This window comes from Pagrus pagrus (genome assembly GCF_965226575.1).
Source record: "Pagrus pagrus genome assembly, chromosome: 2".
Lineage (NCBI taxonomy): Eukaryota > Metazoa > Chordata > Actinopteri > Spariformes > Sparidae > Pagrus > Pagrus pagrus.
Window position 1 is genome coordinate 18,438,536 of NC_140186.1, and position 17,290 is coordinate 18,455,825.

Below are 17,290 nucleotides of genomic sequence, written 5' to 3' on the forward strand. Positions count from 1 at the left end.
TGTTTCCTGGTTCTTTTTTAAGGTACTGTACTTGATGTAATCCCCTACTAAAAATGCAGTGATTATAAAATACTGTAATAGTTTCATAGGGGTACACATATCGCATTAAACTATGTGGAGAGCTACAAGGAAGAATTGTTCATTAATGAGACTTCCCACAGTTTCCTCAGCCCACCCTGCAGTGAAGCACCATTTGCCAAGTGGGTGGCCTCACACGGATTGATACAGTGCAGCTATTATTTCAAAAACGGATTACGTCTTCCTCTTATTTGAAACAGCCAGAGAGAGAGAGAGAGAGAGAGAGCTGCCTCCCTCGCCATGTGCCAAACCATCCAGCAGTGAGGAACACCGAAGGAAATGAGCGTTGTTTGAGCCAAGAACATAAAAGATAGAAGCACAATAAAATGAATGTGCTTGCTTCATTTTTACATTAAGCATATTTTAGTCCAAATCAGCCTCACCTGCTGTGGTCACTAAAACATCCACTGCAACAGAGTCAGCAGTGAGGGAGAGTAACTTTGCAAGTGCTGTACTTGTACTTGAACTTGTCTTTTATTCGAGTATCATCATGACATGCCACTGTATACCTCTACATCATATTTCTGAGGCAAACTGTTTACTTGACATGATCCCCTCGTAAAATATGATGAATTGTTGCAAAGTAGCATAAAAAGTAATTAATTGTGGCTCCGCCTTGAAGACATAAGAACCTGCATGCTCATAAATTCATGTATGTATAATCCAATAATAATCATATACATTATTTGAAACAGACTCTGTCGAGGGTCCGTAGGCATAATGTACTTTTGTTTTGTACGTTTATGAATGCAGGACTTGGTAAATACTTGAGTATTTTTATAGTGCGGTTAAAGTTTATATTACCAATGATATCCAGGCAGTCATTTTTAAGACATTGTACCACAATTAAACATAATGAAGAATAAACTCAAGTACAACATAGATTTAGTTTAAATAAGGGAATCCTGCAGATATGTTTGCATTAATGGAGCTCAGTTGTGTCTTTGCTGCCTTATTAAAAAGGGAAAAGTAGGCCACTTGTGTAAAACAGGAATCCAGACCCGATCATTTTCCCACAGGGAAAACGTGCCTTTCAAATATTCATCTATAACTCAAGATACTTGAATCATAGGATAATTACCTCGATCATATCCTCAGTAGTACCATTCACAATCTGTACCTTTTCATTCAGATGTGTTTGCTTCAGGTTTGTGTCTGCTGTTGTGATGAAGACAGACTGAGGAGGAGGAGGAGGAGAAAGTTTAGAGTGGGAGGCAGAAAAGTCAAAGATGCAGTCACACTGTTAAAAAAGTCGGTGAAAATGACAGTGAAAAACTGTGAAATGGCAACAGAAATAAACTGTAAAACTAGAAAAAGTTTATTGTTGTAGAATAAACACAGAATTACCATAAAGGAAAAAAATGTCAAAGATGTTGTTTTTAATTGTTTTAACATGTGAAATATATGGTGAAAAGCTGAAATGGTGACAGCATTGGACAGTCATATTAAAAATAGCACATTACTGTATTATTCACAGTGTAAATACCTTAACTAAAAAACATGCTGTCAATGATATTTTTTACTATTATAATACGTGAAATACAGGGTGAAAACTGAAACGGAAATGGTAATAGATTGTAATATTAAAGGGGCACAATGTAGGATTAAGTAGTTTGCGTGGTGCCCCTGGCATGCCTGTCTCAAAATCTACACCTTCATGAAAAAATGCTGCTCGCTGTGAGAATGTTTTTCATCACAGAAGGCCAGCAGTTGATACTGCAGCAGTTGAATACGCTATGTAGGCCTAAAGCGATTTTTTTGTATGAAAAGTGTTTCCCACGACACTCGTAGCAGACCGCTCTGTCCAAAGTTAGGCCCTACATGTGGGGTTCTCAGCGGACGGACTGTCAAAGTGGTCGCGAAGATCATCGTTCACTTACTAATCACTCAAATAAGCATCGGCTGACTCGGGACAGATTTATTAAACTTTTAATCATACATAGAGCCCCTTTAAAAACAGCACATTACTATAATTAATTTAGGCACCAGCCTTTCCACAGATAAAAAAATCACCAACAAACAATATACATTCAACCAACAATGTGCATAAGCTTAGTCTGTGTGGATTCTACTGACCAAAATAGTGTCCCATGGTACACAGTGCAAGTGCTGAGAATCAAAAGCTCACACTTCCACCTATAGCCTATGTCAGTCTGGAAAATATGACTTACTGCATTAGGCCTAGTGCAGTCATTACAAATTCATTGACCTTAGATTTAGCTTTGCTTCCTGAGAAATACTAGCCTAATTCATATAATTTGTTTTCCTTATATCTTTAATAATTTCCCTTATTATTGTATCTATTTTCTGCATTATTACCATAGTCAGGCCTAAGGTAGGCTATTTAATCACAGTCTGGACCAGGCCCGTGCAGAGACCTTTGGAGGGGCAGGTGTCATTTCAAAGTAATTAGTTACATTATAATATTACTGTCTTTGAATTGTAAGGCATTACACTACTATTGCATTACTTTTAAGTTACTTTCACCAAAATAACTGGAAATATGGATTTGGCGTTCTAAATATATCTTATTGCGTTCAATAGAGTTGCGTTCAAATAGAGGTCATTCCTCAAAACCAAGTATTCATATCAATGAAAGTGTGTGTGTCATAATAAAAAAAAAAGTCCTGACACCATCATATGAACAAGATAGTCAAATGGCTTTATCATGTTTTCATTAGGACACTTTACTGGTGTTTTCCAATGCAAAAAAGCCAGATTTTTGTGACCTGAAAATGCTCAAGACAACACTTTACACAGCCATTAGAAAACTACAGTAAAAGTAACACACTTACACACAAAGTAAAGTTACACACAAATTATACCTATTAGATAGTTATCCCCTCAGTAAACAATAAATGAATGGAAAGATTACAATAAATTCAATGGTAAATACTGCATATTAAACTTATTATCTCCTATAGGTTTACTTGTATTTTGTGCTAAAATTCAAAGTATCTCAGCCTGATTCATCTCTATTTACAGCTCATCAGGCCACGTGAATGTTTACTGTTGCTATGGCAACAAGAGACCGCTGACGTTAGCATCTGTTAGCTAGCTTAGCTAAATCGTCTGAACAATAATAGCCCATAATATCACAATTCGGCGTATTTGAACAAAATCAACCACAACTACCAACAGTCACAGCCCTTCAGCTCTGAGCTAATATGCTGTCACATGTTAGATTGTCAAAGTTAGAACAATAACGGCTTCAATCCCTGAGAAGCTACGTTAGCATTAGCCGCAGCTGCGTTCATCAGTATGTTACTTAGGTCACATGACATTCAGTGAGACGGTCCTGCAGTCGGCTCAGCACTAACAGGAAGTAAACATCTGCGCGGACTTTTTTTCTCCTCTGCAAATCTCGCACTGTTGGCGAATTTGTATAAAAACAACTAACAACTTAATTTCGGGTTTAAAATGCATTGTAACGCGCGTTACTGACATTTGTACCGAGTAAAATATTACCTTTTTTTCCTTTGTAATGCCTTACATTACCGCGTTACAGCAAAACGTAATGCATTACAGTAATTACATTACTTTTGTAACGCGTTACTCCCAACACTGCTAATAACTGACTAATACTTCCGAGACATACTCCTGGCCAGAAGGTGGCGACCTACCCTCAACTTCCCACCCCTCCCTATATAAAAAAGAAGACGACAGCGAAGAATCCCTTTGCAATCCAACTGAATCAGAAGTCACGTACATTGGAGAGAAGTTCCTCATCGTTGCAGTTTACCAAGGTGAGATTCAGCATGTCCATGTGCCTTTCTTTTGTTTTGTTAATGATGTCGATCTTGTTGATTGTGAAATGCAACACGGGCGCTAAGTAAGATGCATTGGCGTGTACATTGTACAGACTTCGTTTTTTTGTCATTAGAGCGGGCATTTGCCCGGGCATGCCCATGCATACTAGCCTGGGAAACCCCATGCTACTTTTAGTTTGAACGACCTTCATCAGGTGTTAATCAGGCATGCAAACGGTAAGACTGCAAGAAAAAGTGTAATACTCAGCGAGTTTCTTAATGCATTATTAAAATCGATAGCAGGTCTATATCTGCAGTGCACCATTTTTTCTGTTAGTTAGGTAATTTCTTTTATATTCGGCTTCAGCAGTGTGGTGTCCCTGGCTGTGTGTGACCGTGGCTTTGCTCGAGATGTGTTTGCTCACTGCTGGTGTGGTGTTAACCAAGCAAGACACGTGTAATTTTTAGTTTCGAAGCAGCTAGTCGGGTATATTTTGTACAGACTTGATTCCACTTAATTTGTTTTATGTTGGGCTGCAGTAACGTGACATAGTTGTTGCAAGGCAGCCCACGTGGGTGAGTGGCTTTGCTTCAATAGTGTTTGCGCACTGGTGCAGCGTCAATCAACCAAGGCGCACGTGTTATTTTCATTTTCGAAGCATATTTTGTACAGACTCGATTCATTGTTGAAATTGCAGATAATTCCTTTGTACCGCTCTTTCTGTGTTAGGTTAAGGTTATGCAGTATTGGGTTTTATGTTGGGCTGCAGCAGTGTGAAGTTGTTTTTTTGTTGCAAAGTAGTTTGAAAACCATGTATCCTGGGCTACCTGTGAGATTTCGCTGACGTGTATGCACAGGGTCTCACCAAGTCCACATGCATGCATTAAGTGTTGTAAGGATTTGAATGTTGTTTAAGCTGCTGTATGTTGCTGTAAGTGTTCAGTAAGGCCAGGCATTTACTTTGCACAGGCTTAGTTTGTGATGAGAAATAAGTTCATTATACATTGTACTAGTGTGTGTATCCCGTAGTGAATGTTGTGTATGCATAGTGAATGTTTAAGCCCAATGGGTACTAAAGAAAAAATGTAACAGTTTTATATGGTACAACAACTACCTAGAAATGTGGCAGTGTAACTTCTGTGGGAAATCGTTAAAAACACTAAGGGGTTATGTTCTCCATTGCAAACTTCATAGAAATGAGCCACATTGTTTGTTTAAATGTTATGGCTCTGGTTGCTCCAAGACATTTTTCAGATATGGTGCATTTAAAGCACACTTCTACCGCAAACACAATGTGCCTGAATCTGATCATGTTGGTGCTGTCGTTGGTGCTTACAGGTGTCCAGTTGCATTGTGCAGCCACAAATGCCAAACGATCAAGGACCTTTTAGGCCATCTGAAGAAACACCTGGAGGAAGGGCATGAAGTATGCTGTCCGGTGAGTGGATGTCAAAGTGTTTTTAAAATCAAATCTACACTTACATCTCACATTTCACGAAAACATGGAGACATTACAGACAGCAGAATTAATGACATGTACAGGGACTTACCAAGGCGGCCATCAGAGTCAGCGGTAGGCGTAGCTACAACTGAAGTTACCGAGACTGGTAATGTCTACATACTATTCGCAGCGTAAGGCAATTAACGGTGGAACAGCGCTTCAAACGTTGAGAGAAGAGTGGCCTTTTTTGTTTCACGAAATTGGGATTTCTTCCCACTACCGGGAGCTGACTGGACAGCCACTAACAGAGACATTCCTGAGAAGTGTGGGGAAAAAAGGGAAACGACTCCTAAACTTCATGGCAACTGTTTGTGCAAACAAGACCAGACGAGTCTTTGAGACATTGACCAAGCTGAAGTTCCAGAGAGGGCAGTTGGAGGGCTGCTCGGAGGACGTGAAGGATATGCTGCTTTTGCTGCTCTCCTACTTCAATGAAGATGAGGCAACCCTGTTCCACTACACTGAAGAAACCAACCAGGCAGATGACGTTCAGGTGGACTGCTTGCCGGCGACGCCATGCATCATTGTGTGTGGTAAGTGAGGTTTTTTGCTTTCTGTTTTGTTTTTCCCCAGCTGCAGCCTTTAACATTGAGTCCTATGAGACCAGCTGGTGGCTAGCTGGTCTCATAGGACTCAATGTTAACTGCTAGCTTAGAGGTAAAAAATTGCACTGCCATACTCAGAACGGCAGGAAGTACAGGAGAAAGAAAGGTAAAGCTCAACCATGTAACTCAAGGAAAGGTGTACAGTAAGCTTATTTCCAAAAATGGAACAGTATCACTTTAAAGGTGTAGATTCTCTCCTTATACTGTATGTAGAAGTCTCGGGTAAATCCTTCACATTCTCAACAGATGAGTGGTGACCCTACTAACAAACCTGTAATGCCTGATATTTAAATCTTTACAGGAGCCTCCTGCTACAGTGCCAAAAGATTCATGCTGAGCATCGATGGCAAGATCGTCAATGACAACATCACCCAATTCATCGCCGCCATCAACGTAATGTTCGGCAGCTACTACTGCCTGAACATACACTATCCAGTGCAGTTGAGGTCAACGCTGGAGTTCCTTCAGAGGTGTGTGTGCGTGTGTGTGGGGGGAGGGGGGGGGGGGGGTTAACGGTTAACAACCCAGCAGCGGGATCGCCATCCCCTCCTGCTAGATGGCACAGGAAGAGCACTACAAAATGAAATGTTCAGTCCACTAATTTGCATGTTGATGGTCAAGTCATCAGAAACTGACTTCATAAGGAGAGTATGAGAGCCTGGTATCCACATTTAAGGTCTGTTTACAAGGCACCCTCATAACCCTCCTCACAAAGTCCCTTTCTGATCAGGGGACGTTTTACAACCCTGATCAGAAATGAAAATTCAATTTTAACAGTCATAATGAATACTTAAAATTTGATGGTGGTAAGTATTTGTTAAAAAGGTAAAATTCATTAATGGAATGATGAACCACTTCTGGAAATGAACTACTAAAAATATTACACAGTGCACCTTTAAGGAAAGAGATGGTGATCCCACTACTGGGTTGTAAAACGTCCCCTGATGTACTGGCATATCTCCTCGCATGTCCTCCATGCTCTGGACACAGTACGTCACAGAAGTATGCCATTGTTTTAGTGTTCTTTACTTAATGGCCTGTTCTGTGTCATTTCTGCACAATGCAATTCCCCCTTTAAACTGCACTAATTTCAATATTAAGCCCCTTTTTTGATTTGTCTAGAATATAGTGGTCTTCACTTTTTTGATGTTTGCAGCTGTCTGTTATTTAGCCTAACCAAAGCAACCATGCAAGGAACATTAATAAAGTAGTGGTATTAATTTTTTGTTAAGGGCAATTCAGAAAAGGGACTAGATGTTCAAAATAGTGAACTAGCACAGTTCTGTTGCTTCACTCTTTGTTGTTTGGTCAAAGTAGCAGACTGTGCTCAAGGATGGAAACGATTCACATCCCTAAATGTGGTCATTACAGCATTGTCATCTAGTGCTTTGCCCAAATCTTGGAAAAGCATGGTTATAGTTACACCATCTTGAATGGTGTGCTTTAGAAAATAGTTGCTGTACCTCAAGATGTTGGACATCCCGCTTTTCTGTTGCATGCATTGTCCCCGAGTACAGCATGTACTTGTTTTGTTCTTAAGCCACTGTGAGCTTGAAATGCTGGGCACATAACACAGCTTCTGCCCCACTAAGTGATACAGGTGGAGTGGATTCTCAGGGTTCCCCATGCTATAGAGCCAGATGTTTTACCTCTTTCTTGTAGTGGGTTTCATCAGCCTTGATGAAACCCACCAGTTTTGTGTTGTCCGCAAAGTTCACCTGGGGCCTACACTACAAAGCTGGTTCAGCAGTAAAGAGGTAAATAATCTAATAGAAGAGCACGGAGTCCTCAAGAAAATGAGGACTCTGCTCTTCTATTAGATTATTTACCTCAACTAAACCTGGGGTGTGTTTTTCGACAACATCTTTGCTAACTGGTTAGCAACAATGCTTTTGACAAACTGGGTCCTGTTTTTTCTCCTGAACCAGCTTTGTAGTATAGCCCCCAGCTGGTGGAAGCAGACAGTGCCTCTCGAAATACAGTGATTCGATATCAGAATTTAATCAAAAATGGGGCTGAAATTGTAAAATACTGACCTTTTTTCTTTGTTGTCAAAGTTGTCTGAACATGGCACACCATGTGTATTTGGGTGTTTCAACAACTGTGTTTTTGTGTTCTTACTTTACATAGGTGCTTTTTCAACATCAATCCAGAGAAGGGCACAAAGGTCGAGACGAAAAAAAACAAGAAGCAACTGCCGGTAAACCCTAGGGTCCTTACCCTCATCGCTGATCTAGCAGATCATGAGTGGAGAGACTAATTAACACTCTGGATACCCACTCCAGCAATGTGATGGCTTCATAGGTACGCACACTCATGCGCACTCGTGCTCCCAATCTAGTTGTGCCACTCCTTTAGCGGTGCCACATAGGCCCACATACTGCCCTGCACCTGCCTTCAGGTGTATCAATCTCGTGCGTGCGTGCGTGCGTGCGCGCGCGCACGCACACACACACACACACCTCTGAAAGAACTCCAGTGTACATACGCACACACATACTCAGCCACAACGCCCCGCAGTCGTACCGAGACTGCTCCTTGGGACTTTTCCCCAAAACAACTTCATTCTTGATGGACATTTGTGATATGCATCAAGTGATATGTGATATGCAAGTGTGGGGGCTGTTAATAACTGAGAATACTTGCCAACTAACTTTTTGGCTGTTATCGCTGGGAAAGTCGTAGGGACCGGATACCAGTCTTAAAGAGCTTCAAGCCCATATAGATAAGGGTTAACATTTTTTGTTTTCTTGGGGTTGCATGTCACTTTTTGTTTGACAAACTCAGGATTTTAAAATCTGTTGCAACAATTCTGGTCATTTCTCTTAACTGACAGAAATGATGATGGCGTGTCCGTCTCCTACGCAGCAGTCTTGTTAAAAAGCTTCAAGCCTGTATAGACGACAAAGGACACAGATTTAATGATCTATTATCAACCTTACTTTGCTATTGTAAACTAAACAGATGTTGTAAACTTACTATATGCACATTTTGGAAAGAATTTGTGCTAATTGAAATATTATACAAAATGTTATTTTTCAAAAGGAGTGTGGTGTGCTCAGGAATGTATATAATGTAGCAGGTCTGCTCCACTTCAGCAATGTGATGGCTTCATAGAAGTGCACACTCACCCATCCAACCTGGCATAACACGCGTAGGCCCACATACTGTCCTGCACCTGCCTTCAGGTACATCCATCTCTCTCGTGCTCATTCACACGCACACACATAATCAGCCACAACGACCCACGCCCTGCACTCGTGCCGAGACAGCTCCTTGGGACTGGTCCAAAAGACAACTTCAGTCTTGATGTACATTTGTGATATGCATAAGTGTGGGGGCTGTTATTGGAATTTATTGTTCTTTTTTTGTTTGTTGTTTCAAAGTCCCTCTTGAATATAAGTCTGTGTTTTACAGGTAATGTTCAAAATATCACCTCACAAGGGGTATAGTCATTATTTCAAGAAGTACATGTGCTATTTGTGCAAAATGTGCATAGAGTAAGGTTAATACATCTGCTGAGTTACAAAAGAAAAGTAAGGTTAATATTAAAATATAACTGACATAGTGTTCCAGACACCTGCTTAATGCTGATTAGGTTGACCACTTTGCATCAGAGCCTCCTGAAAAATTTTCAGTAGTAATTTCGAGGCAGGAGACCCGTCCCGAGTTTAAGAGAAGAGAAATGATCAGAATTGTTGCAACAGAGATGATGGCGTGTCTCTGTAGAAGCTTGCTTCATAGCAGACAAAGAAAAGGCTTGGAGCTGTTGAACAAGACTGTTGTATCTGGACCACCAACTTCCCTTACGATGACATCCTTTAATGACTGACGATACTTGCCAACTTGCTAACTTTTTGGTTACGTTTTAATTGTTTTTGTATTTTGGGGGTTGTACCCTGTGACATAGGAGTTGATTATTTAAAATACCTTTTTAAAATAAGTACACATGGTATCTCCAAAACGTACGTTTAATACGTTTAATAATCTGTTGAGTTACAAAAGAAAAGTAAGGTTAATAGTAAAATATAACTGACAGTGTTCCAGAAACCTGCTTAATAGCGATTGCATCAGAGCCTCCGTAAAGTTCAGTAGGAATTTCAAAGCGGTCGACCCAATGTCTCGAGGCAGGAGACTTATCCCGAGTTTAAGAGAAGTGATCAGAATCGTTGCAACAGAGATGATGGTGTGTCCGTCTCCTATGAAGCAAGCTTCTACAGAAATTGCCAAAAAGGTTGTTGGCAAGGATCCTCATTAAAGGATGTTATCGAAGGGCTAGTTGTGGGGAACAGATGCCACAGTCTTGTCAATAAAGGCTTGAAGCTGTTAGACGAGGGTCTACGTTTTGTTGTCTGACAACTGACACAGATTAAGTTGTATTATTTACCTTACTTTTTTGTAAACTCAGCAGTGTTGCTTTGCTTCTGGATTTTGGTTGGCTATCCACAGTAACTTTTTTTTTACCCCGAGACGTTGGTGGTTCTACTATTCATCCTCAAAGTTTGATTGAGTGTCGAGATGGTTTTAATGCTGTTTTAAGTTCTGCTTGAAGAGCGCCCTACTATGTTATACAATGAACATTTTTGAACAATGTTCCAATAAGTACCTATGTCGTCCACAAAATGTGCATAGTGCAAGTCTAATGCATCTTTTGAGCTTACAAAAGAAAAGTAAGGTTAATAGTATAACATGTGACAGTGTTCCATTTTTGTGCAGTTATAGAGGTGCAAAAGTGAGTGCACTTTTGATTTAACAAAAATCATGGACAAGGGTCACTTAAGTTATATTATTGACCTTGCTTTTTCTGTTGTACTCAGCAGATGTATTGAACTTAAGCACAAGTTATTTCCAAAATGTACATGGATTATCGAAATGGGTATGATGTGCTCTTCAATGCATGAGGGCTTTGTATTTTGTCTGTTTGGTCCTGGATTTTCGTCATATCCGCCAAAACTGATTATTCAAGGTTTGGATATAATAAAAAAACCTGCTTGAATACCTGGCTACTGTGTTTAATATTGGTAATGAGTGTAATAAATGATTGAATGAATCTTAATTGTCCAGTGGTGCTGCCATCCACAGGTACTGGTATTTCTCAGATTAATCTTATTTCAGATTTTAACAGGACTTTTTGACTCTTAAATGAGGTAATTATGTGAAATTTATGGGAATTCCACTTAAATGCAACATGTATAAACTGTGAATCCTACGCCTGAGCAACACAATTGTGCTGCTGGTTTAGCAGGATTGAACCATAAAATAAGGTTATAAATTCTGTGGAATGAATAGAGATTCACCTTAAAAACAAATGCTTTATACTGTAAATTGAACAGTCATACCGTCAAGGCATAAATAATTTCTGTTGTTTTAACAGAAATTGACTGTAAAATAGGCCAATGAATGCTGTGGAATGGTTAGTATTTCACTTAAAAAACAACAGGGTTGCATTGTGAATTATACAGCTATATACCATGAGCCTACATGAGTGTCACTGTTATTTAAACAGTAACTCCCCTTTATTGTAACATCTTGAAAATGTTGATTCTACAAGTCTTAATATACCTTACCGTAAATCCATATACAAGATCTCTGTGTTTTATACGGTGAAGAAATGGCAACCACAGCTGCCAGTTTTTCACCGTAATTTTGACAAGAATTTTTTTTACAGTGCAGATGGGCAACTTTTTTTTGTGAATGAAAGGAGAGAAGGGGGTCTGCTCTGTCCCGGACAGGCGCTAATCTCGCCTGCTGGGGCCGCCGTGCCGCCGGACGCTCTGGACCATGACCTTGGGCAGCAAACTCATGGACGGGTCGGACATTGACGTGGGGGGACAGACAGACTGTGGCGAACACGTGAAGAAGACAGATTTGTCAGTGTTTAGTGAGAGTAATGTCGACTTTGAGCAGAGTGCGTCATCCTTCGCTCCCGCAGACCGGGAGGAGGGAGACTGCACGGTCCGGCTACAGGAGGGTCCGGGCAGGAGAACCGCCTCGGTGAAGCCCCCGTACTCCTACATCGCTCTCATCACCATGGCCATCCTCCAGAGCCCGAAGAAGAGACTCACCCTCAGTGAGATTTGTGATTTCATCAGCCAGCGCTTTGCGTATTATCGGGAGAAGTTCCCTGCGTGGCAAAACTCAATCCGCCACAACTTGTCTTTGAATGACTGCTTTGTCAAAATGCCCCGGGAGCCTGGGAACCCCGGGAAAGGGAATTATTGGACCCTGGATCCCATGTCGGCCGATATGTTTGAAAACGGGAGTTTCCTTCGGCGGAGGAAACGCTTCAAGAGGCAGCATTTCTGCGTGGGAGCGCTGAAGGACTCCAGGGCGCAGGAGCGCAGCCTGATGCCCGTCTTCCCTCTGCTCGGTGCGCACAGCATGGGTCCTGATTTATACCACGACCTGGACATAAGGGGTCGTTTGGGCTCCCACAGTATCGCACCTGTGAGCAGCATCATACCTGCGCTCTCCTCGCTCCTCTCCAAGAGTTTCCCCTCTTGTGTTACGTTTGAACATTTCGACCCGGGTCGCTGCGCCGCCGTCCCATCTTTGGCTCCCGGCTCCTCGTTCATGTCTCCTGTCTCGCTGCACGGAATGATTCCCAACTACCATCATGTCTCCCACGTGTCCAGTTTCCCCGCTGGGATCATAAAAGTTTCGTCGAATTCAATTTAATCTGATGAAGTCCGCGTGTCTTGGATCAACGGGGATCTCAGAGTAAACTCAAATGGTACACAATGTAACAATGCGACAGTTTTTACCGACGTCCTGAACCTGCGGACAGGCCGCCATATTTAGCGACTTGTTTTCTTGAAGCAAATGTTTTTGAACAAGTGATATTTTACCGTTTTTAAATATGTTTGCAATAAAACGTGAATGAATTTACAAAATCTGTGCACTTTGAATTAAATATCACAGCGTTTATAATTATCAGACACCATCAAATAAAACTTATGTCTGTTAGATTATTATTTTACTGTTTGAGGCCGACATGTTTCTGTCTTTATGTTTTGACGGAATTTGAGACAAGACCTCAGTGAAACAAATAATAAATAATAAAGACTCACAAAGAAAATATAATTCCATATTCTTAATATAAATTAATACAACTTACTTAATTATACGGTGACAGGTTAAGAGCGATGGTGGAGCACTGTGTGGCAAAATGTGGGCCGTTTATTTTGTAAGATCAGAACGATGGAAATAAAATAAATAGCCTTGATAATGAATAAAAAAGTAGTGAACCGATGTGAAATCACTGAACATGTCCCACATATCTGTTTCTTTGGCTTTACAGAGAAATGGAAATTGTTCAAATGTGATGACGTCGCTGTATTTATTGTGCTTTCACAAAATATCTGAGCAGCAGCACATTATCTTTCTCCCGCCCTTGTTTATTGACTGTGTGTGTGTGTGTCCATGTTTGCTTCAGTCAAAACAGGCCTTTTTTACCACACGCTGGTCTGGTCAGCCTCTGCAGTCTGGCAGTTATCAGCGTTAATATGAAATACATCTGATCATCTGTTAAAACTGTACCACTGCGCTGACTTTCATCGCTTGTTGCTTGTTTTTTTTACTGCTACGTGGAAATATGAGGCAGAAGAGTGTTCAGGAATGAGAAGAAGCAGCAACACAACATTGTATTTAAGGAGGCCTACTCAAATGCAGAATGGCCTTTTTTTCAGTGATGCATTATGAAGCCTGTTGTCACTAGAGTGGCCTGAGTGGACACACTACAGGGGACTAGGCTATTTTTTTTTAATGGATATCACAATGAAACTTCACCAGCAGGCAATTATTTTTGTACAAGTTTTCAGAAATGTTATGTTTAAATATGCAAATGAGGTTGTGGAATTAAATATGTGCAAATTTTCTTTCCACCACTCTGAAAAAATATATTTTATGGAAGGAAAACAGCAAAAAAACGTTTCTTTTTTTTACCTGTAGTGTCTCCGTTTAATCAGCTCATTCCATGTAAATGCATGAAGCTCAGTTTTTTTCAGTGCAAAATGTTATAAGCTATTTGTGAAGTAAACATTGACTCTCCGTTGCTCCATCCGATGGCTGTTTGCAGGTTGTAAGAGATTATAAAAGTGTCAGGGGTTGCAACACAAAATTCAATCGGAGTAAATGCAGTTAAAAAGAAGCAGTATAATGTTTAAATGATAGAGCATTTTAATTTATTTGACTTTTTCTTTGGCAAATCTTTTTTTTTTTTTTTTTCACAATGGTGACTTGGCAGAGTCAAAGAGTCAAATCCATTAATGCAAAAAAACTTTCCTCAGAGGAGGAAACACAATTTTTACACAGAAAATCTAGTATAATAAACATGCAATTTCCTTTATTTTTCAGTTCAGTTCAAAACAGTTTCTTAATTGTCTGAATTTTAACATGTTTTTACACCGTTATGTAAAGTTTTTTTTTACAGTAGAGGCTTGCTAGTGTTGTTGGACTACAGAAGAACATCAGCGGGTAAATGTGTAAAGAAAATCTCTCCCAGCATGTAGCTGCTGGTGTAAGTGTGATATGGCTCATAGCAGATCATCTGCCGTCTGTAAACAGCTGCCTTCAGCCTAAATAATCCCTCAGGGAGCAGTTTGCTTTTCCTGGCACGCTCTGGCATATTGGAGTTTAATTCAATTATAGGGCACATGCACACTCACAGTCCTGCTCCCCCGTTTGAAAACATAAAATCTTCGTATATCTTCATGGAGTGTGGCCCATTAAAGTTAGTCAGTGATGTGTGGGCCAGTGGCAGACTGTGACAGGAAATATGCTGCTGGAGTATGTATGTTTGAAGAAAGGGGAACCCTCTCCAGTCCCTAAAGACGGGCATGGATGAATAACATGTAACACTAGAGCCACCCATGAGCTCATGATTTAACTACGTGTCTATAAAAAGAGAAAGACTTTACTGACGGAGTGGAGTGGCACTGCGAAAGTATGAAAGTCGATTTCCATTAATTAAAGAAACAAAAAGGATGAAAAATGACTCATGATGAATAAAAAACATGTTCATTTTAAATCCAAATTATGAGAAAAAAGTCACTTATGTTACTTATTATCAGATTATTTTTTACTATAATTTTGTTTTACCATGAGTATTCGTTTAAATCGTAACTAACTTTTCCTCTATTTGGCCAGAATTTGGCTCCCATACAAAGACAAAACAAAGAAAGTGTAACATTTGGAAACAGGCAGAGAGGGAGTGAGACACGGACATAAGGTCAAGGTGACAATGCAGTTTATTTACACTGACAAACTTTTTATCCAAACAGCTGTTGCTGAATAGCTCAATATATCCTCAGCTCTCTTTCATAGGTGTGGGTGTGTGTTCAGAGATGAATATGTATGATTATAGTCTGGGCATGAATTAAAGCCACAACAAAAGCAGAAAAAGAGAAGATTGCAGTCCTAATTTAACCAGCTGTGTTTTGCCTCCAAACAAGTGCAGAGAGCCGGAGACATGACATCAGCTCAGCCTCAGTCAGCCTCATTAAAGGATAAGTACCGTTTTTTACAACCTGGACCTTATTTCCAGCAAAAGATATGGTCATTTACTCACCCAGATAACTTTGGTGTCATTCGGCGTCGTTCGGACGAAATTAGATCCAGTGTAGCGGCGATATATCCATATAATGGGAGTAACGGGGCATCGACACACAGCCTCTATATAACACATTATCTGCCACGAAACTAGTTCATTTCATCAATATTTTGTTATGAAATGCTAGCGCTATTAGCCCCTGAGTCCGGGCTCGTCTATTGTCAACATCCGGGGTCTGTAGGCTGATCTACTACCTCTGACCTGGAAGATGTTGTCTCTGAGCTGCGCGCGCACCCGCGACAGCGCGCCTTGTTTACCTGTAGCTGCTGCTGCTAGTTTGACCCCGGATGTTGATAACGGACGAGCCCGGACTCAGAGGCTAATAGCGCTAGCATATCGTAACAAAATATTGATGAAATTAACTAGTTTCGTGGCAGATAATGCGTTATATAGAGGCTGTGTGTCGCTGCCCCGTCTCTCCCATTATATGGATATATCGCCGCTACACTGGATCTAATTTCGTCCGAACGACGCCGAATGACACCAAAGTTATCTGGGTGAGTAAATGACCATATCTTTTGCCAGAAATAAGGTCCAGGTTGTAAAAAACGGTACTTATCCTTTAACTGATCCAACACATTGGAGGACTTCTCCTTGTGTGTTTTTATGTTTTCAGCAGTGACACACACAGGTGACCACAAGCGAACACCAGGACCGCTACAGGTTTAATGACCTTTGATGAAAGGATGTTTGGTTTCAGTTAATCTTTTATTTCTTTACTCTCCTACAACATGACCATGCATCTGTGCTGCTTTCTCTCTTGGCATCTTTCTCACGATGGACCTCCTGAACTCTTAGCATGAGCTAAAGGATCATTTCACCCAAGTTACAAAAGATATTTGTATTTGGTACACGGCCATCAGGGGTGTCGATATCATATTTTCACTACATGATTATGGTGGCCGAAAGAGAACATGATAATGACATTATCTGATGTATAGAAGATTTGAAGAGAAAAATGCAGTCAGTCAAATTACTCTGAATACAAAATTTGTGTTTTGTCTCTTTTATCGCTGAAGAATTAAAAAAAATTTAGGAGTCAAATATCAATGTTTAATCTTTAAATATCACGATTATCACAAGTACAGGCATACCGGGACACCCCTAGTGGCTATACAAAAAAAAGAGAAAATGAATTACATTTATCTTGTTGATAATCCACTATAAGTGTTGTTTTTCAGGGAATCCGTACACAGATATCAACAAGTCTACAGCCATGCTGATGCCCTGTGAGGCCAAGAGTTATTGTCATGTTTCCATCTCATCCTGGTAACAGGAGACAGAAGTTTCCTTCTTCGTCTTAATCAATTAAACAACATTTTACCTGGACTGAGAGGTAAACCAACTGTGACGGGAATTTTAACGTCATGTTAGAAATCTCCTTCATTTGCTAAGAACTGACATCCTGGGAAGCACGCTCATTGTTTTTTTCCCCAAGAGTTGGATGATGAGATCATCACCACTTTCATTCTGCATGAAGTATGGGGCTAAAGCCAGGTTACAGTTAGCTTAGCTTAGCATTAATACTAAAATCAGTGCATCAGCTAGCCAGGGTTAAAAAATCTACCTCCCAACACCACTAAATCTCACTAAATAACACTTTGCCTCACCTGCACACAGCGACAGAAATTTAAAACCAAGAGTCATGGCTTTACTGGGAGTTACATGCTGTAACCATAGACTGCATAAAGATGGACGACGCTCTACCACCTCCTCCCAATGTACAAAAATGAAGCCAAATATCCT

At 40.5% G+C, this 17,290-nt stretch overlaps 2 protein-coding genes across 2 annotated transcripts; both read left to right on the forward strand.

Annotated features, from left to right (window-relative positions):
* Positions 1 to 1,387: 1,387 nt before the first annotated feature.
* LOC311252599 (uncharacterized protein) lies at positions 1,388 to 10,930 on the forward strand. The gene is made up of 4 exons (XM_084345889.1): positions 1,388 to 3,824; positions 5,167 to 5,862; positions 6,236 to 6,404; positions 8,065 to 10,930. The coding sequence occupies exons 2-4, from the start codon at positions 5,439 to 5,441 to the stop codon at positions 8,192 to 8,194; spliced, it is 723 nt and encodes a 240-aa protein (XP_084202015.1). The 5' UTR covers positions 1,388 to 3,824; positions 5,167 to 5,438; the 3' UTR covers positions 8,195 to 10,930.
* A 711-nt stretch (positions 10,931 to 11,641) lies between these two features.
* On the forward strand, positions 11,642 to 12,944 carry LOC311272943 (forkhead box protein D1-like). Its single transcript, XM_084379724.1, has one exon. It carries the CDS (start codon positions 11,716 to 11,718, stop codon positions 12,610 to 12,612), a length of 897 nt encoding a protein of 298 aa, XP_084235850.1. The 5' UTR covers positions 11,642 to 11,715; the 3' UTR covers positions 12,613 to 12,944.
* Positions 12,945 to 17,290: the final 4,346 nt, after the last annotated feature.

What these genes read in the sequence shown, in the direction of transcription:
- LOC311252599 (XM_084345889.1), top strand. Translation starts at nt 5,439, where the DNA reads ATGTCTACATACTATTCGCAGCGTAAGGCAATTAACGGTGGAACAGCG. An exon ending in GCCATGCATCATTGTGTGTG is followed by an intron (nt 5,863 to 6,235) that starts GTAAGTGAGGTT and finishes AAATCTTTACAG; the next exon opens with GAGCCTCCTGCTACAGTGCC. An exon ending in ACGCTGGAGTTCCTTCAGAG is followed by an intron (nt 6,405 to 8,064) that starts GTGTGTGTGCGT and finishes TACTTTACATAG; the next exon opens with GTGCTTTTTCAACATCAATC.
- LOC311272943 (XM_084379724.1), top strand. Translation starts at nt 11,716, where the DNA reads ATGACCTTGGGCAGCAAACTCATGGACGGGTCGGACATTGACGTGGGG.